Source organism: Tarenaya hassleriana, unplaced genomic scaffold (genome assembly GCF_000463585.1).
Source record: "Tarenaya hassleriana unplaced genomic scaffold, ASM46358v1 Cleome3, whole genome shotgun sequence".
NCBI classification, from domain to species: domain Eukaryota; kingdom Viridiplantae; phylum Streptophyta; class Magnoliopsida; order Brassicales; family Cleomaceae; genus Tarenaya; species Tarenaya hassleriana.
This window is the reverse complement of record NW_010966177.1, coordinates 402,576-428,875: the sequence shown is the minus strand read 5'-3', so window position 1 is coordinate 428,875 and position 26,300 is coordinate 402,576. Positions and strand designations below refer to the sequence as shown.

Genomic DNA, 26,300 nt, shown 5'->3' with positions numbered 1-26,300 from the left:
ACGTGTAGAGGAGTTGTGCTTTCAACTCTAGGTGATCAAAACAGGTTGGAATTCATCCCGCCGGTGTGGATACGTGTAGAGGAGTTGTGCTTTCAACTCTAGGTGATCAAAACAGGTACTGGATCGATTGATACTTCCAGATCTTGATAGAACGAGGTAAGTATTCGAATCCCACGGTGATATACACATTCTTTCGGGTTATTGCACAATTGGTTTTGTGTGACGTTTGGCTAGGTTTAGATCTTTTTCTTCCGTTGCATGAAATCTAGAAACCAAACCCTAGATCGATGAGATCGCATGCTAGGAACCCGCAGGGAACCCAACAGCATCCGTTGATATCGATGTATTCTCCTTTACTATAGAGTTTATTGTACAATCATGTTATTGTTGTAGTTTCAAATGTTATTTCATATTGTAAGATCAAAAGGTCGGTACATCCGAATATATATATATATATATATATATATATCTACACAAAAATTGCATAAATAAATATTTTTTAACTGTAATTTTTAGATAATAAAAATTAAGAAGAATATTTGAACTTAATATGTAAGTATTTCATGATTTTCAATAACTCAAGATCAATTGAATCAATTTGATTATAATATTATAACATATAATATATTGATAAAGTATATGATCCTTAAGATGTACGAAACTTGTACAAATGAATATTTTTTAACCATAAATTTTATTATATAAATTTAAAGAAAACCTTTGAACCTAATATCGTAATTATCAATAACTTAAGATCAATACTTTGAATCGTTTTTTATTATGATGTTACAAAATATAATATATTGATAAAATATATCATCTTTAAAATGTATGAAAATTGTACAACTAAATATTTTATATTGATAAATTTTATTATATAAAATTAAAGAAAATCTTTAAACCTAATATGTAAATATTTCGTAATTGTAAATAACTCATTCAAACACATTCACCTAATCATTCATTTAGCTTTAAATTAAGCTCATCAAATCGGATTTTCTCACTCTCTATGGTGTCGTTTCTATCTTTATTGCTCGATATAGAATCTCATTTCCTTCATCTATCTCTTCTTTATCCACTAAACATCATCATCATCTTCATCTTCTTCAACATCATGACTATCATCATCATTTCTAGAGAAATGTAGACACAAGTGGAGGTCAAGACTTACACATAGATACAAAGATTCACTTGTATTAACAATAGATTTGCATGGTTGTGGAAACTTAAACAATGTCCAGAGCGAGTTAATGCAACTTTTGAGCTAAACCCTTTATTCGTATTGAAATTTTCGGGACTTGATATCGAAAATGTTCGTTCGCTAACTTGTCTCGAGAAGGATCGTCCCAATCATTCCATCCATCTGAAAAAACGATTGCAGACATGTAGGCTTTTGAAAAGACGAAAATTGAGTACAATCTTCATGCCCAACCCAGCAACACTTTCCTCGCTTGTATATTCTACAGTTGATGAAAGAAAAACTAATGTCATTGGTTGACAAATTCTTTCCATGATCCATGATGTCTCCGTTGATATCCGACGTTTTCTCCTTTACTATAGAGTTTATTGTACAATCATGTTATTGTTCTAGTTTCAAAGGTTATTTCATATTGCAAGATCACAAGGTCGATCCATCCGAATATACATATATTCATATACATATACATACATATATATATACACGACAATCGCATAAATGAATATTTTTTAACTGTAAATTTTATTATATAAAAATTAAGAAGAACATTTGAAACTAATATGTAAGTATTCCATAATTCTCAATAACTCAAGATCAACAATTTGAATCAATTTGATTATAATATTACAAAATATAATATATTGATAAAGCATAAAATCCTTAAAAGGTACGAAACTTGTACAGATTAATATTTTTTAACCATTATTTTGAACCTTTGAACCTATATCGTAATTAACAATAACTCAAGATCAATACTTTCAATCGATGTTATTATGATATTACAAAATATAATATATTGATAAAATATATGAACTTTAAAATGTACGAAAATTATATAAATAAATATTTTTTAATTATAAATTTTATTATATAAAATTAAAGAGAACCTTTTAACCTAATATGTAAATATTTTGTAATTCTCAATAACTCAAGATCAAAATTTTGAATCAATTTGATTATAATATTACAAAATATAATATATTGATAAAATATATTCAACCAGCAAGCATAACTTGTTTGATTATAAATAAATAGGTAGGAAAAAAGTTTCAATTGATAAGAACACGTCAACATTGTGATACAAGGAAGTGGATCTCAGAATCATAGAGTGGAATGACACAGCGTTATCTGCAACACACATTTTCTAGTTTCTCTTTTGTTGTTTATGCTGCAAATTTCACGGCTTACAACATTAATTTAAGGATAGAAAACACTTTACCTTATACGTTTTCTAGTTTTTTTGTTGTATTTTACTACAACTTTTTTCTTGTCTTTTTATTTTGGTTGAAATTAACCAAGAACACGACGTCAGAGTCAAAGTCGAGAGGAAAAGATGAACATGAAGTGGGTATGAGGATAGACGGAGACCAAGCCGCCTTTTATGGATGCAGATTCTACGGATTTCAAAATACCCTTCTCGATAAGGAAGACAAACACTTTTTCCGTAACTGTTTCATCTAAGACTTCATTGATTTCATCTTCGACAATGCCAAAGCTCTCTACCCAATTAAACTTATATCAATATATATATATATTGTAATTCTCAAGATCAATACTTTGAAACGATTTGATTATAATATTACAAAATATAATATATTGATAAAGCATATAATTTTAAAATTATAAAATATACAAAAATTGTACATATGAATATTTTTTAACCATAAAATTTATTATATAAAATTAAAGAGAGCTTTGAACTAATATGTAAATATTTTGTAATTCTCAATAAATCAAGATAAAAATTTTGAATCGATTTGATTATGATATTACAAAATATAATATATTGATAAAATATATTGTCCTAAAATATATTAAAATTTGCATATAAGAATATTTTTAACCATAGATATACAGAATTTTAAAATTAAATTTAAATAGAATTTTTTAAAAAAATTAAGGGGTAATCATATAAAAATATTCGAACTTTTACAAAAATCTCAAATAAATACCAGAACTATAAAATTGTTATATAAATACCTGATTTTTTCACAACTCCCACATAAATACCCATACTTTTAAATTTTTTCCAAATCAAACATGTATCTGTTAACGTCGTTAAATGCAACTGCTGACTCAACAAAAAACTGCTGACTTAGGAAAAAAAACTGTTGACTCAGCAAAAAAACTGCTGACTCAGCAAAAAAAAAATTATTAAATATCCAAATGTTCATCTACATGTATTTAAATTAATATATACATATAAATTCACACACATATATATATTAAAAATAAAATTATTTATAATTAATAAAATACATATACACATAACTACAATATATATATATATCATTACTAATGCATATATATTAAAATAAAAATAATTATAACTAACACATATACATATAAATATATATTTGTTGTATATGTATATTTTGTATATATAACTAATATATATATAAATATTATTTTTAATATATATTATATTTATATATGTTAGTTATAATTATTTTTATTTTAATATGTATATTAAGTATGTATATAAATTTAATTATAATTATTTTTATTTTAATATATATACATTAGTAATGATATATATATATTGTAGTTATGTGTATATGTGTTTAATTAATTATAAATAATTTTATTTTTAATATATATATATATATATATGTGTGAATTTCTATGCATATATTAATTTAAGGGAAAATCCCAAAAAAATTATCGAACTTGGAGATAGCTGACATATTAATACCGAACTTTTCAATTTCCAAATTAAATATGAATTCATCGATTTTGACAAAAAAAATATTGAACTTGTAAATCTTTGACAAAAACCTCATCGACGTTAAACGACGTTAAATCGACCAACGGTTGAGCTGACGTGGCGGATGACTCAACGCCTCGTCATCCGCCACGTCAGAAAAAATAATTTTAGAATAAAATAAAAATATTAAATAATAAAATATTTGCTTAATATCAAACTCCATACAAACATACATATTTATAATACAAATCCACACCTAACTACATATCTAACTCACTTATTAAAAATATTTTTATATAATTTTTTCCACACATATTCTACACATTCTTAACTACCACACCAAACCACAATTCCATCACATTTTTTTTATCAACCTTACATATTAACCATAAAATATTTATTGATTTTCAAAATCAAGTTTAATTTTATTTCAACACTTTCTTTCTTTCGTTTATTACACTCTACCAAAATATCTAAATTTCTATGCAAACCGAGCCAAAACAGAAAGAAAGAACAAGATTTGAATAATTTCTTTGGAGCAACATATGCTGTTGTTATGTTCCTTGGCCCCACAGACGCTGCTACCGTTTGACTCGTCGTTGCAATCGAACGGACAGTCTTCTGCTGTGAAAGAGAACTCGGAATGTGTAACAACCCGGAAATTAAAAAAATGATCGACCGATCTTCAAATTTTAATTTTTAATTTTTAATTTTTAATTTGAATTTTTAATTTTTAGTTTTTTTATTTTTATTTAAAATTTTGTTTTTAAAATTTTAATTTTAATTTTTTTATTATTTTTCTTTTTATTTTTATTTTTATTATTTTATATTTTTATTTTTATTCTAAAATTATTTTTTCTGACGTGGCGGATGACGAGGCGTTGAGTCATCCGCCACGTCAACTCAACCGTTGGTCGATTTAACGTCGTTTAACGTCAATGAGGTTTTTGTCAAAGATTTACAAGTTCAATATTTTTTGTGTCAAAATCGACGAATTCATATTTAATTTGAAAGTTGAAAAAGTTCGGTATTAATATGTCAGCTATCTCAAAGTTCGATAATTTTGTTGGGATTTTCCCTTAATTTAAATACTTGTAGATGAACATTTGGATATTTAATAATATTTTTTTGCTGAGTCAGTAGTTTTTTGCTGAGTCAGCAGTTTTTTGTTGAGTCAGCATTTGCGTTTAACGACGTTAACAGATGCGTGTTTGATTTGGAAAAAAACTTAAAAGTCTGGGTATTTATGTGGGAGTTGTGAAAAGTTCAAGTATTTATATGACAATTTTATAGTCTGGGTATTTATTTGGGATTTTTGTAAAAATTCGGGTATTTTTATGCGATTAACCCAAAAATTAAATATATTTAGAGTGATGCCAATGATCCATTATATTTGCAAGATTAATAATAGTTATTTTTTGTAAAAAATGGGATAATCTTAATCAATTACATAGGATAGAGTACTCTGGGTTATGAAACAACAGCTTTATCTACATTTATAAGATGAATCAAATATGGAGGAGGGGTATCGAAGAAACTGATACCCAAATGAGAGGTATGACTGATGGAGGCTAGACTCCTAGTGTTTTAACATCATCTCTTGAATTTTCTTCAATTTCGATCCATCCACTGGAATAATGTCTCTTGAGTTTTGTATTGTTGCTACCAAAGCCTGGTTGTAAGTCTCCATCGTCACTTTCCTCCATCTTCTTCTATCTCATGCCAGCTTAAGATCAACATACATCCGCCTCATTAATAAAACAGTGGTAGTTATGCATAGCCTCGTTTTGTTTATTATTTGGAGATTATATATCTAAATATAATTTATAATTTCGTCACAAACTTTTTTGTTCATTAATAAAATAGTCCAATGCTCCAAAAACAAAGTGTCAAATGAATAAAAATAGAAACAGGATCCCCGGAACGTCTGAAATTCAAACCCCTTTAAACGGAATGGGAATAGCCTCCGAAGAAATGTAATAGTAATACCCACTCTCACTTAAATCCATTTATTCGGGCCTATAAGCCCCTCAGCCAAGGCCCAATCAAAAATCAAGCCCCAAGAGCCCATCAGTGAGGCTCGGGTCGCCTTCCTACATCACATCCGTGGATGAACCGTCCCCTAAATCCTGATTCTACTATCGACTTCGGATTTGATCTCATGCTGATTTTTCTTCGCTTGGTCCCCGAATTCGTCCATAATCATCTCTTATTCTAAGGCGCGTCTCCTTTTATCCAGTTTTCGTTTGTTGCAATGCTGTATTTTCTAGAATTATGATATTATCTATGTAGTCAGATTTTTCTCCAGCGGGAATCTTCCCGGTGGTGGGTTCGGTTAGGTCTGTGAATCTCCGATTAAGCGGCAGGCTCCGGCCAGTTCATGTGGGGAGGTTGGTGACAGGAGTAGTGTACAATGGTGATGTATGCGGCGTAATCACTTGGTTTCTCATTGAGCAATGATATATACAGATACATACAAACGTGATTTGACCTAATGTGCAGAATAGGAAAGTTACAAAACAGGGAAGAAGATATACACTATTCTATACGCCCCCGCAAGATGAAGCACACTCGGTGATTCCAATCTTGAAACACAAGGTAGTGAAAGACGAGACCGGGAGAGGTTTGGTTAGAATATCGGCGAGTTGGTCCTTCGAGCTAATGTGAGAGACTCGTAGTGTTCCCTTTTCAATTTGCTCGCGGACAAAAAGATAGTCAAGAGCCAAGTGTTTCATCCGAGAATGAAATACCGGGTTTGCACTTAAGTACGTCGCGCCGATGTTGTCGCAGAAGATTGTAGGCGGTTGAGTCAGCGGTACACTAAGGTCGGAGAGAAGATTCATAAGCCAACACAGTTCCGCTGAAGTATTAGCAACCGACCTATATTCGGCTTCCGTCGATGAGCGAGATATAGCTTTTTGTTTCTTTGACGACCAAGAAACAGGATGTCGACCAAGGTATACTATATATGCGCCGGTGGATTTGTAATCCTCTCTGTCACCGGCCCAATCGGCATCACTGAAAGCATGGAGATCGAGTGAGTTGTCGGCAGCCAAGAAAATGCCTTTATCCCGGGTTCCGGCAAGATAACGGAGAAGTCTCTTTATAGCTTGCCAATGCTCATCGGTAGGTTGATGCATAAACTGTGAGAGTTTATTAACCGCAAAGTTGATGTCGGGTCTCGTAAGTGAAAGATATTGGAGGCTTCCGAGGAGTTGGCGATACTCGGTTGGATCGAGGAGCGGGCTGCCAGAATGTATGGTGAGGCGAGATGTGGAGGCCATGGGCGTTGTCACTGGTTTGGCTTCATGCATATTGGACCGTCGAAGAAGATCGCGAATATACTTTCGCTGACACAAGAAGAGACCATCAGATTTTCTTGTTGCTTCAACTCCAAGAAAATATGAGAGAGGACCAAGATCTTTCAGAGAAAACTTGGATGCCAATGATGCAATGAAGGACTGAATCCGATGAGAAGAGTTCCCAGTAATCACAATGTCATCAACATAAATCAAGATGAAGAGCTTGATACCGGTTTCATGAAACGTGAAGAGTGACGCATCGGCAAGTGAGTTGACGAAACCTTGCTGGAGAAGAAACATCTTGAGCTCCGAATACCAAGCTCGTGGAGCTTGTTTGAGTCCGTAAATAGCCTTTTTGAGCTTGCAAACATAAGAAGCTCTGTCCTTGTCAATGAATCCGGGAGGTTGACTCATGTACACCGATTCCGATAAATGCCCTTGAAGAAATGCATTGTTTACGTCTAGTTGACGTATAGACCAGCCGTTTGAGATAGCCACGCTAAGCACCAAGCGGATTGTTGCTGGTTTGACAACAGGGCTGTACGTTTCATGAAAGTCGAGGCCCGGGCGTTGATGAAAGCCTTTTGCCACTAGACGAGCCTTATACCGATCAATGGAGCCATCCGGGTTGCGCTTGACACGAAAGACCCAACGACAACCGATGACATTAGAAGCTTCAGTGGCTGGTACGAGATCCCATGTATTATTTCGAATAAGGGCGTTGAATTCGGTATCCATAGCATTTCGCCAACAATCGTCTTTGAGTGCTTGAGTTGCCGTTCTTGGAAGAGACGAGTCATCTAAATCTGCAACAACATGAGCAAATTTTGGGTTAGGTTTAGAGATATTCGCCTTGGCCCTCGTAACCATACGGTGATGGTTGATAGGGGGAGCAACATCGATGGAGTCTTGTGGTGATGGCGGAGCATTAGCAATAACAGGCTGTCTTGGATCCGCTTCGTCGGGTTCCGGTTGAACATCCACAATAGTTGGTAAGGGATCTAAACGCGGGGACGAAGGCGTAGGAGGAGTGACGTGTGGCGGTTGATAAGGTGAGATGACAGTGGCTGTGGGAGACGACAAGGAGGTTGAAGGAGGTTGACTTGACTCAGAAGAAACAAAGAGGGATGGAGAGGCATAGGGAAATATGGTTTCTTGGAAAACGACATGCCGAGAGATGTATACGCGAGAGTTGACTGGGTTAAGACATATATATGCACTTTGAGTAATGGAATAACCAAGGAAGATGCACGGAGAGGATCTTGGATCAAGCTTATGGTTCGAGTATGGCCTTAGCCACAGGTAACATAAGCAACCGAAGACTTTGAGTTTTGTGTAGTTCGGTGGTGAACCGAAGAGGGATTCGAAAGGAGAGGACATGTGAAGGTTGGGGGTGGGCATGCGATTGATTAAGTAAACGGCGGTGGTGAAGGCATATGACCAAAAAGATAAAGGAAGTGACGCATGCATGAGAAGTGACAGTCCCGTTTCGACTATGTGTCGATGGCGACGTTCGGAAATTCCGTTATGCTCGGGAGTATGTGGTGGTGTCGTGAGGTGAGAGATGCCGTGTTGGCTAAGAAAGGAAGAGAGAGCAATAAATTCTCCTCCGTTGTCGGTGTATAGGTTTGTGATCTTGGTTGAGAATTTGTTTTCAACAAGGGGTTTAAACTTGGTAAAGACTTCTCGGACTTGGGATTTTTTCTTTAGTGGATAAAGCCATGAATATCTTGTAAAGTGATCGACAAATAGCACATAGTACTTAAATCCATCAAGAGAGATGATTGGAGATGTCCAAACATCCGAAAACAAGAACTCTAATGGTCGTGTGGAAACAAGAGTGGATAAAGAAAAAGGTAGTTTATGGCTTTTATTCCGACAACAAGAATCACAAAAGGTAGACATAGAATCCCGAGATAACGGAAGTTCAAACTTTGAAACAACATGCTTTAAAATAGTAGAAGACGGATGACCAAGACGGGAATGCCACTCGGACAAAGTGGACTTAAGACTCGAAAAGACATAAATGGGAGAGGTTGGAGGTTTGGAAACCGGCCACTCGTAAACACCGTCCTTAGTCCTTCCGGTTAGTAATCGCGCCCCCGTGCGTAGATCCTTCACCTGAAACATGTGTGGAAAGAATTCAACGGAAACACCATTAGTCTTGCAAAGTTGATAAACGGAGACAAGGTTCTTGCGAATCTCGGGTACACATAAAACGTCATCAAGCGAGATAGAACGTGATGGAAGGGAGATCGAGATAGAACCAGTGTGCGTAATGGCTAATCCGGACCCATCACCGATAACGACGTCATCATGACCTTTGTACGGGCTATGGAGACCGAGAGTGTGAAGATCGGAGGTGATGTGGTGGGAAGCCCCACTATCAAGTAGCCAAGGAGATGTGTCATAGTCGGAGTGAATGGCAGCATGTGCGGAAGGTTGCCATGGCCGAGGGGAAGACTGCCAATTGCGCGGTGGAGAGGGACCAGAGTGACCCGAAGAGGAGACAAGTTGAAAGAGATGGCACCTCTTGGCACTATGTCCGTGAACACCACATGCTTGGCATCGACCACGGTATGGACGAGGTTGACTAGACGGATGATGCACAGTGTTGGGTGGTCTCCAATGATTGTTGGAAGGACCTGAGCGACGAGACTTGGCATGCACGTTATGTGCCGTGACAGGGAAAATTGGTTGTGACATTGGTGAGGCAGCCTCAAGTTTGGCTTCATGATTGAGGAGCTTTTCATGAAGCTCGTCAATAGCAATGGCGGTGTCCTTTGCGTTAATCATGTCGACAACCGGTTTGTAATCCTCGGAAAGACCATCGAGAATGGCTTCAAGAATGTCTTCGTGGTCCAACGGTTTTCCGAGAAGAGCAAGTTCCTCGGTTTTGGATGTGATGAATCGAAGGTACTCATCTATTGATTTTGTACCTTTGATGCTTTTCTTCACTTGATCTCGGAGTTGAAGGATATGACCCCGAGATGCTTTCCCGTACGTGTTGGATAGGGTGAGCCAAGCATCACGGACAGTGGCGGATCTGGCGACTAGGGGCTGAAGACTGACAGAGAGAGAGCCGAGCAATGAGCTGAAGAGGAGACGATCTTGTTGCTTCCATGGGAGAAAATTGGGATTGTCAACAGTAACACCATCGGTGGTGATGGTCGGCTTCGGCATGACAGAATCTTCGAGGATAAAGCACTCGAGATTGTGGCCTTGAAGGAGAGACCGGACTTGCACGCTCCACGTGAGGTAATTCGTGGATGTGAGTTTCGTAATAGATGACATGTTGCACGACAGAAGAGTTTTCTGTGGCTCCAACGGGTTGAATGTTGCTGCTGGTTCAGTTGTATGAGTTGTGGCATCAGGTGCGGTGGACATGGCTGGTAGATTTCAGCTAGAGAGAAGAAGAGGATCGATTATTGTCGTTTGACGTGAAGCTCTGATACCATGTACAATGGTGATGTATGCGGCGTAATCACTTGGTTTCTCATTGAGCAATGATATATACAGATACATACAAACGTGATTTGACCTAATGTGCAGAATAGGAAAGTTACAAAATAGGGAAGAAGATATACATTATTCTATAAGTAGGACTAGTTGTAAGAGAATCAAAACCACCCAAGTCAATGGCTTCATCGTTTACACGAGAACGAAGAAGACAAGGCTTGCTAAGGATGTTGAATTGGCTGGAGATTTGTAAATCAAAGTGCCATATCGTCTTGAAGGGCCGAAACTGGCAAAGGGCTCGGAAAATTTCTCTGGTGATATGTCTTGTAACATCTCGAGGGCTGGAAGTAGTGTGGATGTGAGTTGTCGTGTTGAAAATGCGCCGATTGAGAGCCCTGCTATGGATACCGCAATGGAAGAGTGCGGCCAGCTGTTGGCAGCTTATCTGAACATTTGACAGTTGAAAAGTCTAATGAATTAGGGATTAAGGCAGGGAAGAAGTCCTTGTTTGGTGTTTTAATCGAAGAAAGCCAGTTTGTTGAAATCTTAGATGAAGAGATTCCTGTTGAGGTTTTGCCCGAAGGGAGCCTGGATTCTGGCTGCGGAGAGAGAGGGGAATAGAAGTAGAGTAACGGGTGAACCCTGTCGTAGTTCATCTGTTACAATGTGCAGAGAGGGTGGAAAGCGTGAGGGTGGTGTAGGGAGAGATCATGTAGCTTTAAAACATGCAAGGAGGGATCAGTGGTGAGAGTGCATGAAGAAGGGAACAGTCCTCTGCATGGCACTTGAAGCAACGATTTGTGAGGCTGTTAGGGGTTACTTGTAAAGAAAAATCTTTAACCTGTAAACGATGCAAAGGTGACCCTGATATCTGATCTTACACTCGTTTGATTGTTCCAAACGGATATGATTTTTCAGATCTCTCTTAGCCACTAGGTGTCTTCCTTTCCTCATGCCTTGGCCAGAGAGGGCTTCTATGTTCTTCATGCGAGGAGGTGGCGAAAGCTCTGGCCATCCGAGCTACCCAACGAGTTCTTTCTCGTTGGTAACCTTTCTCGATGTACTCTTCTTGAGTACAGATTTCAATTCAATGCTGCTTGAGTGCTTCTGTGAGTATTTCTTCACCAAATAAGTGCAGATCTAAATTCAAAAAGATGTCAAGTATATTTACTTTAGGATTCCTGATGCGAACATCCTTGGAGTGAAAGTGTGAACATGAGTTAGTGTTCGAGAGGAATTGAAATCGAAATAATGATTATTTTTATATTTTTATTTTATGACTCTTTAGGGATATTTTAGGTATTTTGGTACCAAATGGTATGATATGATTCCTAGATAGAAAGTTCTCAAATAGGGATCAAAAGATAGTCGTGGATGCTATCAAAACCCCTTAAATCCAGTGAATCAAATCTAGAGGTAGTCTCAATCTCTGAGGACTCCCTAAACCCAATACCAACCTGGATAAACCTTGAATAACGGGTAGAAGATGCCACAAACACGGGTGATGAACGTGCTTGATAAGTCGATGAACACCTATATGACTCAAGAAGTTCGGGATCTAGTTCCCATAGGAACCTCAAGAGAAGCACTCTCAATTCATAAAAAAACCAAGTCTGAACAATAATGAAACAAAAAAACAAAATATAAAGGCAAAAACCCTAAAAGAAATAACCAAAATACCTAAAATATCCCTAAAGTCATAAAATAAAAATATAAAAATAATCATTATTTCGATTTCAATTCCTCTCGAATCCTAACTCATGTTCACACTTTCACTCCAAGGATATTCGCATCAATTCCCTTGCCAACTCTGATAATGAATGATTTGATCCGACACACGGGTCTGATTTCCTTGTTAGGTTGTCAGAGTTCTAATTTCCGGCAGCTGTTGTCTGCAACTCTATCTTTACACACTTGGGATGCCACTAACAGGAGCAAATAATCCCTTCTGTGGAGAAAGAATATGCAAATGCAAGGCCAAGATTACGGGGGAATGTGCTAAGCAAGATCTCTCTCTTGCCAGTTTCTACGCCGTTATTAGCTTCATGCTCGATGCTCGAAACCCTTGACCGGATATTTCCCTCCGATAATATTTTCAGCTCAACTGTTGTATCCGCTGGACTACTTCGAATTTTCGGCAGAGATGATACAGAGCTTCCTTTAGCCGCTACGAGTATGAATAGCCTCCCCTCCTAGACATGTTATACTTATTTTCTGTATATGTATGTATAATTTTTTTCTGTTACCCCGTCGATTAGGGATACTTTCAATTACTCTCCTCTTGCACTGAGAAACTACTCTCATTCTTCAACGTCGAGAAAATCGTGCTTACAGCCGCCGAAGAGGCAGAGCCTCTTTCGATGAACAAGTATGGATTCAGAAAAATGGCATATGAACAGGTAGTGATGATTGATTTTCTTCATTCTTTATATCATTATCAAGTTACATTAAGATTATTAGTGACCTTGTGTAAAAAAAAACCCTTCAGTATCTCAGCTATAAGCAATTACATTTTATATCATTATCATATATTACAACAAGATGATTAACTATTGACCCTTTGTGTAAAACATTTGGTATCTCAGCTAAGCAAGTACATGAAGATGTGTTCTCAGATAGTAAGATTCAAAGGAGCTCCGATGCTGGAAAGAACGGTTCATAAACACCAAATCATGACGGGGAAGTCCGAGATTAAGCAAGAGACTTTCGGGTGAAAATGTTTCGACGGAAATCCAAATGTTGATCTTTCTATTGAGGTGAAATTTGAAAAGAAAGGAAGAAGAAAACTGTCATTGATTTTCTTAAAGGAAAAAAGGTAAAGGGTGAGTTGGTGGGTAGGTTTTTTTTTCTTATGAGCTCTCTCCTCTCTCCCCTGCTGCAGTAACTTGATGTAAATTTTGTAGATGCAAGAGGCCATCATTTTGAAATTATTTATATTTCCCAAATCATTGACAAAATTGTGTTTCAAAACTCAAATAGTATACAAATATTTTTTAGAGAAAATCGCCAAAAAAACTCTATATTTTTTCCAGGTCAACAAAAAAACTCTTGTACTTTTTTTATTTACCAATTAAATCATGTATTTGATATAATTAACCTATAAAACTCTAAACTTTTTAAAAATTAACTGAAAACGATAAAAAAAAAATCAAGAAAAAAATTTATTGATATCTTTTTTATCGTTTTTGGGCTGAATTTGAATTGATTATTATGAATATGGAATAAAATGAGCTTTTCGCAAGCGGTGAGAGAATAATTGGGTACAAGTCCATATCACAGTATAAGTAAAGCATTCAATGATACAATGCTAAGTCCTGCCTAAATTTAGATCCACTATCTTTGTACCCTTTTAATGTTTCAAGTCATCTATTTTTTTTTAAAAAAAAAATTGGAAATAAGAAAATCTGAAAAACTTTCTTAGAACTAAATTGGGGTCCGATTAAAAAAAGAAAATCCTCAATACTTTTGTTATCATAAAAAAAATCCTTTGTAAAGAATATATTATTTAAAATATTAATTTTTATTTAGAGTTTGGCAAATTGGTTACATTTCGTCTTATTTTAATTGACAGTGAGCGTGAAAATAAATTTTATCTCGTCAAATATAATTATTGATTTTAAATATTGAAAACATATAATTCATTTTCGTAGCTCTTTAGGGATTATTTTTCTTGATAATAAGATAATATCAAAAGTAAATTGAACCAGTCAAAAGAATATCGATAGAAAAAAAATGGAATTACACCACAAAATATAGTTTTAGATAAGAAGGTAAATGATCATAATTCGATTTTTGATATTATAATTCAAAATGAAATAGCATTACACATGAAATGAAATTCAATTTCAATTTTTGAAGAAAAAATATGTTTATAAATTTAATCACACCGCTAAGGAATTTCGAAACAAATAGATTTTATAATAATATATATGAAGGAAAGCTATTCACATTTTTTCTATTTAAATTGAAAAAAGGATCACACTATTCACACAAACATTAGAATGTAAGATTTTATTTATTTATTTTTTCCTTATTAGGGATGAGAAGGGCGAGTGGGAGATGGTTTTTGCTTTCATCATAAAAAATAATAATATTAAATTTATGAGTAAACTTGGAAATTCTAAAAGAAAACTTCACATGCTTATGTTGCTTTCATAATGACTTCACAAACCTTCCATTCCCATCTTGGCGTACAATTCCACTATAATCTGTCGGTTTATTTATTTTTAAATTTAAATTAATCCCAACCATCGACTGATTATTTATAATATTTTGAATATCTTATATAGAAATGATAATATTGAGATTTATCATGTTAACCATAGTCTGATTCGCGATTATTTAAACGTCATGAACAATAAAATGCTAATTTATCTACGCGAGATGAAAATTTTAGGTATGAATGAGAAAAATCGAAAATTTAAATTAATTATATATATAAAGACATAGTAAACTTAAATGAAGTGAAACACTGTTTAGAATTTACAGTTATCATACTAAAATTTCATGCAAAAATACACTATATATAAATATAAATATGATTAGGAGGAGGACCACCATTTATTTAGGTTCTATCTGTTGGAATTGATAACCGGAAAGTCGGTTTTTCAAAAAAAAAATTATAAAATACAAAAATTGAACCAAACTGAATTTAATATAAAATTAAATTGATTTTTTAAAATCAAAACCTCTTCATATTTACGGTGATGCCACGGAGGAGGAGCTGAAAGCATCTTCTAACCACCAACCGTATCTCCTTTGATGTATAAAAAAGTGTTCACATTTGTAATCATTCAAAAACATATTTGCATAATCATTCACTTTGCTCTCAAGCCACTCCTCTCCACGCATGCCCTTTTATAAATTCCAACCAAAACATTCTATCTTTCCTCTTATTTCACCAAACCGAATCCCAATTTACTCTAAACCATGCCCATCAAACCGGTTTTCTCCACTCTCATTGCTCTCGTTTCCATCATTCTTGCCCTCTACATAATCCCCTTTCCTTCATCTCTCCCTTCATCATCCATTTGCGTTCAAACCAGTTCTGAATTCGGAGAGTCTGTGTTACAATGGGTTGGCTTTGGACGTAAACATCATCATCACCACCATCACCATCATCATCACCATCATCATCATCATCGTCCAGCAGAATGTAGAGGAAAGTGGAAGTCTAAAGCGCTTAAACATAGATACACAGCTTCGCTTGTATTAACAGTAGATTTGCATGGATGTGGAAACTTCAGTAATATCCAGAGCGCAGTCGATGCAGTTCCTGAGTTGAGCCCTTTTACAAGTCTTATCATCGTCGATTCAGGTATTTACAGGTATCTTTTCTTCAATTTCTCTACTTCTTTTTAAGATAATTCCGAGTCCTTCTATTTTGTGGGTTTAGAAAGAGAGTATTAGAATCATTCATACATTAATATTGAATCACATTAGAATGTATTTGATTTGGTTAGTAGGGAAAAAGGTGGCAATTCATAAGGACAAGTAATATTGAATCACTTTAGAATACATTTCGGGTTTAGGCTCCGTTAAATTCGGGTTTGGTTATTTTTATTTAAAAAAACTATAATCATTCAAATGTTACATTGAATTCGATTCAGTTCTATTTCGATACAGATTCAATTCAGTTTCGTTTTTTATTGGAAAAAAATCATTTTTCAAAACTCTTTTACGGTTTTTTTCTTTTTAGTTTGGTCCGTATTCGATTTTTTCGATTTTAAATAAGTTATAACCACTCGATTTTTATATTAAATTATGTTGTTATAGTTTAGAATATTGAATGGCATTTTAATGAATATCTTTTGGATTCGCATAAATTAAGCAGGGAAAAGGTCATAATTGATAAGAACAAGACGAACATTGTGATACAAGGAAGAGGGTATGAGAATACATCCATAGAGTGGAATGACACTACCAAATCCGCGGGAAGCATGTCTTCTAGTTTCTCTTTTGCCGTTTTTGCTACAAATTTCACTGCTTACAACATTAGTTTCAAGGTAGGAGAGAGATTGCAATCAACAAGCCAAATTTCATCCTATAGATTTATTTATTAAAGCTAGACACGGGTTCTGAATTTTCAATTGAACCTCTCGGGTATCCAAAATTTGTGAATTTGTCCATCAACTGGATCAATATGGGTTCGACAATGGTGAAAATTTAAACTTCGGATTTGAATCCAGATTTTAACTGGTAAAAACCTGTAGCCACAGTCACGAGAAACAAGAGATAGAAATCATGTCATCTACTTTTTATGGTTTTGTTATACTAAAGATTTTAGAGATTTTCCGTCCACCCTATCATTCGCCCTCTGTTGTCAGGTATGTCTCATTCCTCCCTCGCCCCTCGCTCTTTTTTGTAGTTTTGCCCACTCCTTTTCTCGATTTCGCCTTATCAATCCACCCCTTCACCCTTGCCTCGCCAGTTGGGTACCCGAACATATGGGATATCTCATATGTACTTGAAATTCGGATACTTGACTCACCGAAATCGGATAATTCGATCAAAAAATCTAAACTTGCAAAGTCAAGGTCGAATATCAGACCTCTCAAGATATATGAAGAATGCTTTGAAAAGATTATCAACAAATATAAATATTTTTGTAATATTAGATTTGATCGATTAATCATCATATCTCTCCGAGCTACTTTAAAATTAGTGAGATTTTTTGTTTTTTTTTGTTGTGGTTGAAATGAAGAATACAGCGCCAGAGGCAGAGCCGGGAGCGAAAGATGAGCAGGCAGTGGCAATGAGGATAGAAGGAGATCAAGCCGCCTTCTATGGTTGTGGTTTCTATGGCTCTCAAGATACCCTTCTCGATGACAATGGCCGACATTTTTTCCACCATTGTTTCATCCAAGGCTCCATCGATTTTATCTTCGGCAGTGCCAAATCTCTCTACCTGGTAAATATATATATAAATATATATATATATATATATATATATATATATATTGGGATTGACCAACCTTGTGATTTTGCAATATGGAGTAACCTTTAAAACAACAAAAACAACAGGATTGTACAATAAACTCTATAGCAAAAGAGAATACGTCGGGTATTAGCGGATACATCACTGCTCATGGAAGGAATTCGGAAAATGAGAAGACGGGTTTTTCGTTCGTGAACTGTAGAATAGACGGGACAGGAAAAGTTTTGCTCGGTCGACCGTGGGGACCGTATGCAACTGTCATCTTCTCCAAAACTTACATGTCTGAAATCGTTTCTTCAGATGGATGGGACGATTGGAACGACCCTTCTCGAGACAAGTTTGTCAACGAACGAACATTTTCGACATCGAGTTCCAAAATTTTCAGTACGAGGAATTTGATTGAGATATCATTTTTTTGCAGAACGGTGTTTTTCGGGGAATACGAAAGCTATGGACCGGGAGGGAATTACAGTGAGAGGGTTTCGTATGCAAAGCAACTCACAGAATCTGAAGCAGCCTTCTTCATGGATATTTCTTACATCGATGGAGATCAATGGCTTCATAACAACAACATATTTTCCGAGTTTACCCATGACGATGATGATGATGATGATAGTGCTCACGAGCTTATCAGTTCATACTAACATATATAGGCACGAGCGCATAGATACATAGATTAAACATATATATATATATACACACATAAAAATACATATATAAATATATAGATGTCTACACGCATAGTCACAGGTGTTTGGTCTCACTCTAACGAGGAACAATCAATGTAATGATTCAATAATTGAGTTCAACTTAACCATGTTGGATATTTTAGAATAAGAGTACATTAAAATTTATATAGGGTATATTTATATACACACACACACACAAAGATTATATATATAACTTTTCAACTAATATTTCTATAAAATGTACATAGTTCTATATGAAATATTTTTTTTTATAGAAAAATCGCATAAAACCTTTGAAAATAAACTTGTGGTTATCTATAATGATAATCAAAAGTGCGAAGATAGACATAAAATCTAATTTTTTTAGGATTGTGTGTGCATTTATTTTATATATATATATATAAGATCGTGTGAGGATTATTAGAAAGATAAACGAGATTGTTCTATCTGATATATTTATTTATTTATTTTTATCTATAACAAGCCGAAACACAACCGCATTGAACAAGACATGCGCATCTTGCAATTCGGGCAAAACAAGATGACATGTGATGTTCGAACAAAACCCAATAAGTGAACTAGCGATCAAAAACACAAAAGCCATAGTCTATGATTATTATTATTCCGAAACGTAATTAACTTAAGATTCATAACATTATCCCAATACGTGAATCGAAAGAACAAGAATCCAACCAAAACCCGCGTCACCTTCACTTCTGAAACTCTAAGACAGTGTAGAAATAATCGATGTAGAAAGGTCGAAAGAGAGAGAAACCCGAGGCAAGACCGAGCTGTTTAAACTCTTCTTCGGTCCGATGCTTACCTTTAGATCTATAGATCGTCATAACGAAGATATCGCCTTCTAATAAAGCTCGGGTCCGGTGACTGTCATCGGTTTCCTTAGGCAAAACCGGCTCACAAGCAATGAGCTTTCCTCCGGGAGGTAATGCATTGTAACAATTCCTCATTATCTGCTTGCATTCTTCGTCGGTCCATGTCGTTAATACCCACTGCAGAACATTATATACATGCACATTCAAATCTAACGATTTAGTGTATAGTTTAAAATCACCGTTAAATATAATCCAAATGTTTTAAAAAGAAACTTTGCGCGCGCAGAATAATAGATATCAAAATATATATTATTCTAGGAAATGGATTTTCATCTTTACCCAAAATTATAGTTCCTTTTTTCCCAAAATTTTTGTAAGCTTAAAATAATAAATGTAAAGTTGACCAATAATAATAAGAATAATAATGGAAGTACAATTTTTTTTTCACTGGGTTTATTATAAATTATGAATTGGGAAGTATAAACGGTTCAGACACTTTTTTCCGTTGGCTGCAAAAAATATAATTAATTCAGTCTGGTTGTTTAGCACTTTATAAATATATGTTCTAATAATAAACCATGATCACATGCAAACGTGATTTATAATAAAATGGAAAAACGTTAAATTGAATTAAAAAAAAAAGAAAAAAAAACGAAATTTGCATGATCTCTGTGATAGAGACGAAAGCGAAAGGCAACTAACCTTCATGAAAATGGCGTCACCCGAAGGAATCGACTTAAACATATCTCCACCGACGTGGGTCACACCTAAACCAAAGTCGCATGATGGCCATTTATTTTATTCATTCCAAAAATAAATATATTTTCGTGAAACAAAAATACACACGTGGATAAAATAAAAAGGAAGATAAACTCATCCATTCTAAATTTGTGCGCCCATACTATATAATATTTTATTTATATACTACTTTACGTAAAACTACTATCTAATATTAAAAAAAATACTCTATATTGTCCATTCATAAACGAATTTGTTTTAAGATTTTTAACTTGTTTAAAACAGAAAATAGATTATAATGCTACTAAAAACTCATCCTTTCCAATATATCCAATTTTAGAAATTCATTTCATAAAATACTCTCTAGTCCCCCCAAAAAAAAACTCTAGGTTTCCAATATCGTGATTATTCATTATTTTCTGATATACAATAATATTTATCCAGGTTCAATTTCATATTTTCGCGATCGATTCAAATCATATTCTATTCAATTCGGTTTAATTTTCCAAAATCGATATATAATCTCTATATAGATTTACTCACCAGGAATGGGAGGGGCTTTAGAAACAACCTCAGGCAAATCAAAGTTGATGCCTTGACGAACATTGGGGAACTTCCGAAGGATCATGCGGAGGCAATCCCCTGCGCTACCACCTACGTCTACCAGATGCTCCACGGATTTAAACCCATCGTAGCCGTCCAAAATAGCCCTCATGAACGGTACGGATACGCCGGACATGGCCCTCAGCATCAGGCCGTTCATCTCCTCGCTCTTGCCGTACTGTGCGTACGCTGGCTCCCCGTTCGCCTTCACGTACGGCTCTCTCGTCGGATCCTCCACCGCCGTGTGCACCAACGGCCACGCCCTCATCAACGCCTCCTGGATATCATCTCCCGGAATTAGTCACTTACCCGAGGGCAATTTTGTCATGTCAAGTTCACGGAGTGTGGTTCGCACGTTAATGTCGTAAATAAGAGTTTCCAGTAAATAGTTTAGGGTTTGTGTAATTATGCAAAATCAAATCGATGTAATAAACAGTGATAATTTTTTTGAGTTTTTGATATTTAAATTTTAGTTTTTTTTTATTTTGCGGTATTTGTAAATCCAAAAAAATAAAGTTTTTGACTTTTAGTTAATTTTTTCTATTAAAATAATTTTAAATTTTTTTAGAAAATTAAATTTATATCATCGATTCACTCGATCCTATAATCTGTGACCAGAAAAGTATTTAAATTAGTTGATAGATGTATTTTTTTAAAATGAAAAATATTTAAATTAAATATAAAGTAAAGGAAAAATATAATAAACCAACCTTTTTTAATAGTCATTTTTATTCAATCAGAGAGAAATCCAAACAGAAACTCATAATATATAATTTTTTAAATTCGAAAGAACCATCTCTACAAATCAGCGAGGGTACTCTCGTAATTTGACGTACGATTTTTTGTTTTTGGATTTGACAAACCAATAGGCATATCAAACGAACCAACTCGAACCAGATCGGATCAGTTCGTTTCGAGCCAGTTCATTTTCAATTCAACTCATTAAGTCCGTTTTTATTCGAGCCAAAAAATTTCTGGCTCAACCCAAATCGCTTAACTCGCGAATCGGTTTGCAAGCCAACTCATATTTTTCTAAATACCTAAAAAACCATATCAAATTATACAAAAACATTTCCAAATGATATATCAACATAAAAAAAAAAACATATCAATACATCCAAATCATATTTATATTCACAATCACAATCCATCTACAAAAAATCATCTTCAAATAGATCAAATCACAATCCATCCATATACAAAAACCATTTTTAGATACTAATTCATCCATGTACAATCAGATTCTAATCATTATACAAAAAATCATCTTTAGATCCTAATCCATGTATAAAAAAATTATCTTCAAATCAAAATATCATACCAAACAATATCAACACTTTCAAGTTTCAAAGCAAGAAATTTTTTTTTACTCCAACTCGCGAGCTGACCAAGCTAGCTTGTTTGGATTCGGTTCGTGGCGAGCTGGCTGATTCAGCCCGTTTTTTATTTGGGTTCAGATATTTTTGGCTCTGACTCGATAAAAAAGGAACCAACCTCGAGCCGAGCCGGCTTGCGAGCTCAGCTCGTTTTGACATCCTACAAACGAACGAACCTGGTGGTGTTGGAGAACGTAGGAACCGTAGGAGAGGCCGTCGGAGTCGGTGACGAGGGTTTTTCCGACGTCAGTCAGAGAGTATTTCCTCTCGCTGTCGCCGGAGAAGTGCTCGGAGAAGACGCCATAGCTTGTGAGCATACGGAGGATCCGCTGGAGATTCTCCGGACCTCCAGCCCCACCGCAACAACGGGAGAGAATCTCGGCGGCGGAGATAGGAGAGTTCGCTCCGCCGCACCAGATTGCGTCGGCGACGCCGAGTTTGACGGCGGCGTTGAGGGACATCGGGACACTGATCATGTTGGCTAGCTCCATGATCGCCAGCCGAGCTCTGTTCCTCCTCTCTGAGCTCTCGTGCTCCATCTCTCTCTCCCTCTGATTCGATTGGTTTCGGGAAATGGTTGGTTGTGGGAAATTTGACCGAGGTGAGAGGGTATTTGGGTAATTATCGTCGAGTGCGTTTGTTTACATGGGAACTCGGTCACAACACGCATGTGGTTGGCCCAATCGAAAATGTACGAACTAATATTTTATAATTTAAAAAAAAAACAAAACAAAACGAAACAATCTGCTAGATAGATCTCCAAAGATCTCGTGATTCTCACCCAACCATTGGTCCATGTGCTAATCTCTCATTTCTCATCATTTATATTTGTAAAATCAATATTAGGGATTTGCAACATTATCTGAATCAATCTATATAGGATCTAATCCATTTCGAAAATTATTTAAAAATTGGATATCTCGCGTTTTATTGACCAAATTCTGAAAAATATCCTTGGATTGACGTACATATCCTTTTTTGACAAGTTCGAAAATTATATACTCTTAGAATATATCCACCTAACTAAATTATATACATATGTATATAAGCCATGAGAATATATTACGGATATATGCGAATTATACGAAATAATCAGCAAAAAACTTATCACATTTTCCTTATAATATAAAAATATAAAATGAAAATTGGCTAAAAACATATATAAAAAAAAGTTATAATGCTTTTTCATTGTGATCGCTGCTCCGGTATGAGCCGACGTTATCATTTCAACCTTCACCTCACCTCCGCCTTGGACTGACCGTCATATACAAACCCTGCCACCCCGAAAAATCCCGACATTAGAACCTTTCTAGAAGAAGCTTCATCCGCCCCTCGAAAGTAAGGGCGTTATCGTAATTTAAAACCGAGTTTACATTGGTGGTGTGAATGGTGGCTCCGGTGGTCATGCCGATGTTCTGGTCGGGGACCAGCTCGAAGTTTAGGCGCTGCAAGAATATCGCCAGCGCCACTATTGCTTCCATTAACGCAAACTGATCGCCTACGCATTTCCTTGGCCCTCCGCTGAACGGTATGAATCTGCGAAAAAAGACGGGTTTATACATCAATAACATAGGCCTTAGGTTACGCCAAAAGAAAATCCAAACTTCGGGTAGGCGAATACAATATGAGTTCGAGTTATAACGTGAGCAAAACCCGAAAATCAGGTCTGGGTTCAGGTGATTGGGTATAAGACCATATATTACCCGTTGATACCCGAATGAACATTAAAATGACATTTCTACTCCTAGATTTTAGACAATTAACAATTGAAATTTTGAATTCGAATTTGGTAACCCTAAAATTTTGGATACGCGACCAGATTAAATCTTGATATTTTGAAAAAATCTGAAATTTCGTATTTAACCTCGGGTTCGGATACTATGGTTACCCAAAAAGTAACCCAGGTATCCAAAATCGGGTAATATTTCGTAAGACCGAAAACATTCAGATTCGAGTTTGGATAACCCCAAAATCTCAGGTATTTGATCAGTGTCGATCTCGATAGGCCAAAGATGTGCAAAACCAAAACCATCTATAAAAAAACGATTTTTACTTGAAATCTGTGTTTGATTCGTTGGGGATAGGGCCTTGCAAGTCGAAACGTTCGGGCACGAACTCGTTTGCACTTTCCCAAACCTTCGGGAACGAGAAAGATAATCGAAGTTAGAATCACGGGCAAGAAAATTAGCTAAAGATTCGGGCCAATATATTGGGATTGGCTAGCGATACCTCGGATGAACGATGTATGTTATACACCGAAATCATGATGTCTTGCCCCGTGTTAACCTTGTAGTTTCCGGGAAGGACATCGGGAAATTGAGCTCTTCTTATCAAGACCTAATAGCCAGCAAAGAGAATGGAAAGTGTGGGAAGTCCGGGTAATGAGAATGGAGAAGGAAAGTATAGGAAAGATTTTCTGAGAAGAACTAAGTTGTGTTACGGGAGGATGCGGGTAGAGACGCATCGACTCGTTTATACAACGAGTGGTATACTTCAGCTCTTTTATATCCTCGAAAGTCGGGTTTTTTCCCTGTAAAACTCTGTCTACTTCTTCTTGGGCTTTCATCAACGCCCGAGAATCCTGCAAAATACGAGTTAAAATACACGAAAACGAACCGAAGGAAACTAGAGATGCCCGAAAGTACCTTACTTAGGAGATACAATGTCCAAGTGAGAACAGATCCGGTGGTCTCATGACCCGCAACAAGCATCGAGAGAAGATCATCTCGTAACTGTACACTCGAAACCTGAAAACCAAAACAAAAAAACCAAAAATACGATCCCTTATCAGAAAAAACAAAAAACTCAGTTGCATCCTCCACTAAGATTTCCGATATTTAAGTGCGAAAGGAAGGTGAACCTCTTCTCTGCTTGCGAGCAAGAAACGTAGAATGCTTGGATCATCGTCATTTACATACTCTTCGTCGCTGATTCTTTCGCCTTCTCTTTCGACTATTTCCTTACAGTTGGCAATCAGTTCTTCTACGGTTTCCCTGATCAAAGTCACCGCCTTTTCGGCTTTTACTTGCCTCGGGATAATCTTACACAATGCATCGATCTGAAAAATACCGAAACCCTTTTGGTTATAGTGACGGCAAGAACAAGAATACGGAATCAACAAACCGAAACCAGAGACTTTCCTTCCAATAGGGTAAAAGATCGGTGGAACGAAGCTCGGCCTCTTTCAGAGCAGTGTAAACGGCTTCTATGATGGGACTATCGGAAGCAAGCGAATCGAAATTGTAGTTGAAAACCGATAAACCGATGACGTCAAGTGTTAACTGAGAGAACTTCTCTTCCATGTTCACAGATGTTCCATCTTGAGCATAAGGCTGAAGCTTCTCGACCATCCTTTCGGCGCATTTGCAGAAGACTCTGTCAACTATTACGGATAGATACCTCTTGTGAAGAGACGGAACCACCGCCCTGCGTCGTGCCTAAATCCAAATCAGATGATCGATTTTTCAAAAGAGAACACCAATCAAAGACAACCAAGTAACAAAAGAACATGAACTCTAAACAAACCATTACAGACGTTTAGGAACTAAGGCATGTGTTATGAAGCTATGCTTCCAAAGATCACGGTTTGTGTATATGAATGAAATGCATTCAGAGATTCTATCTCCAAACGCAATACCCATCAAGAGACTGTTCTAGCAGGAAGCCGGAGTCTTCTTTCTTCCAACACAAGCATATGATCAAGATTTTGAAGGAAAAAGAACCCTAAAATATACTCGATGAAGAAGTAGAACATCAAATTACCGTCCAAATCGGACCTTCTGCGATTGCAAAACCCGATCCGAACAGGAACTCCGACACTTCAGCGACCAACCCTTTCGCGTACTTCCCGTAATTCCTCAGCACATGCTTCGCGATCGCTGGATCGCTCACCACCACAAAATTCCTCGGCCCCGCAGCGAGACGGTAAATGGGTCCGTACTCGTTCATCCATTTGTACAGTGGCAAGAACAGAGCACCACCCAGAAGATCCGACACGTCCTCGAGCTTTGCGCTCGCGACGGGTATGCCCGAATCGTCGTTTTGGCCTAAGGTGAGAGTCCGAGCGAGCGATGTGAGCCAGTCGGGACTTACCCACGACCTGGTTTTAGATGGGTTGCTCTCGGAACTGGGTTTGGGTTTCTCTATGGAGGATTTGATCGAGAAACAATGGCGGGAGAATTTGGGTCTCCGCGGAAGAAGAGAGGTAGAATTCGTATTGACGAAAGAAGAAAGGGATGAAGAAGGGAAGAAGAGAGAAGACTCCATTCTTCTTCTTCTACCGAAACGGTAGAGCGTTTGGTAGTGTTGATCTCAGTCTCTGTCACTGTCTCTCTCTCTCTAAACCATGCTCAAGCTCTGCTTCAGAAGCTGAGAATTCAACAAGGGCTGACGTGAACGGTGAACCTCCTAGTTATCAACAACAACAAAAAAAAAAAAAAAAAAAAAAGGGCGGAGACG

At 36.3% G+C, this 26,300-nt stretch overlaps 3 protein-coding genes and 1 long non-coding RNA gene across 8 annotated transcripts; 2 read left to right on the top strand and 2 right to left on the bottom strand.

Annotated features, from left to right (window-relative positions):
• The first annotated feature begins 12,457 nt into the window (after positions 1-12,457).
• Positions 12,458-13,602, top strand: LOC104818586. Its single transcript, XR_772690.1, has 3 exons — positions 12,458-12,839; positions 12,925-13,065; positions 13,252-13,602. It is a non-coding gene; the product is annotated as an uncharacterized LOC104818586 (long non-coding RNA).
• Positions 13,603-15,487: 1,885 nt separating this feature from the next.
• Positions 15,488-18,441, top strand: LOC104818585 (probable pectinesterase 15). Of its 4 annotated transcripts, none has more exons than XM_010548221.1 (5): positions 15,488-15,993; positions 16,500-16,671; positions 17,370-17,576; positions 17,690-17,940; positions 18,025-18,441. In XM_010548221.1, exons 1-5 carry the CDS (start codon positions 15,596-15,598, stop codon positions 18,245-18,247), a joined length of 1,251 nt encoding a protein of 416 aa, XP_010546523.1. In that variant the 5' UTR covers positions 15,488-15,595; the 3' UTR covers positions 18,248-18,441. The 4 variants fall into 4 exon arrangements, with proteins under 4 accessions (XP_010546523.1, XP_010546522.1, XP_010546521.1 ...); XM_010548220.1 differs by having other exon boundaries at positions 16,497-16,671; XM_010548219.1 differs by having other exon boundaries at positions 17,690-18,441.
• A 400-nt stretch (positions 18,442-18,841) lies between these two features.
• On the bottom strand, positions 18,842-22,508 carry LOC104818584 (flavone 3'-O-methyltransferase 1). Its single transcript, XM_010548217.2, has 4 exons — positions 22,019-22,508; positions 20,407-20,743; positions 19,828-19,892; positions 18,842-19,302 (listed from the first exon to the last, which is right to left on the bottom strand). Exons 1-4 carry the CDS (start codon positions 22,379-22,381, stop codon positions 19,003-19,005), a joined length of 1,065 nt encoding a protein of 354 aa, XP_010546519.1. The 5' UTR covers positions 22,382-22,508; the 3' UTR covers positions 18,842-19,002.
• Positions 22,509-22,887: 379 nt separating this feature from the next.
• Positions 22,888-26,245, bottom strand: LOC104818583 (carotene epsilon-monooxygenase, chloroplastic). Of its 2 annotated transcripts, XM_010548215.1 has the most exons (9): positions 25,605-26,244; positions 24,983-25,279; positions 24,703-24,900; positions 24,488-24,589; positions 24,283-24,423; positions 24,072-24,179; positions 23,896-23,978; positions 23,216-23,378; positions 22,888-23,116 (listed from the first exon to the last, which is right to left on the bottom strand). In XM_010548215.1, the coding sequence occupies exons 1-9, from the start codon at positions 26,106-26,108 to the stop codon at positions 23,081-23,083; spliced, it is 1,632 nt and encodes a 543-aa protein (XP_010546517.1). In that variant the 5' UTR covers positions 26,109-26,244; the 3' UTR covers positions 22,888-23,080. The 2 variants fall into 2 exon arrangements, with proteins under 2 accessions (XP_010546517.1, XP_010546518.1); XM_010548216.1 differs by lacking the exon at positions 23,896-23,978 and having other exon boundaries at positions 25,605-26,245.
• Positions 26,246-26,300: the final 55 nt, after the last annotated feature.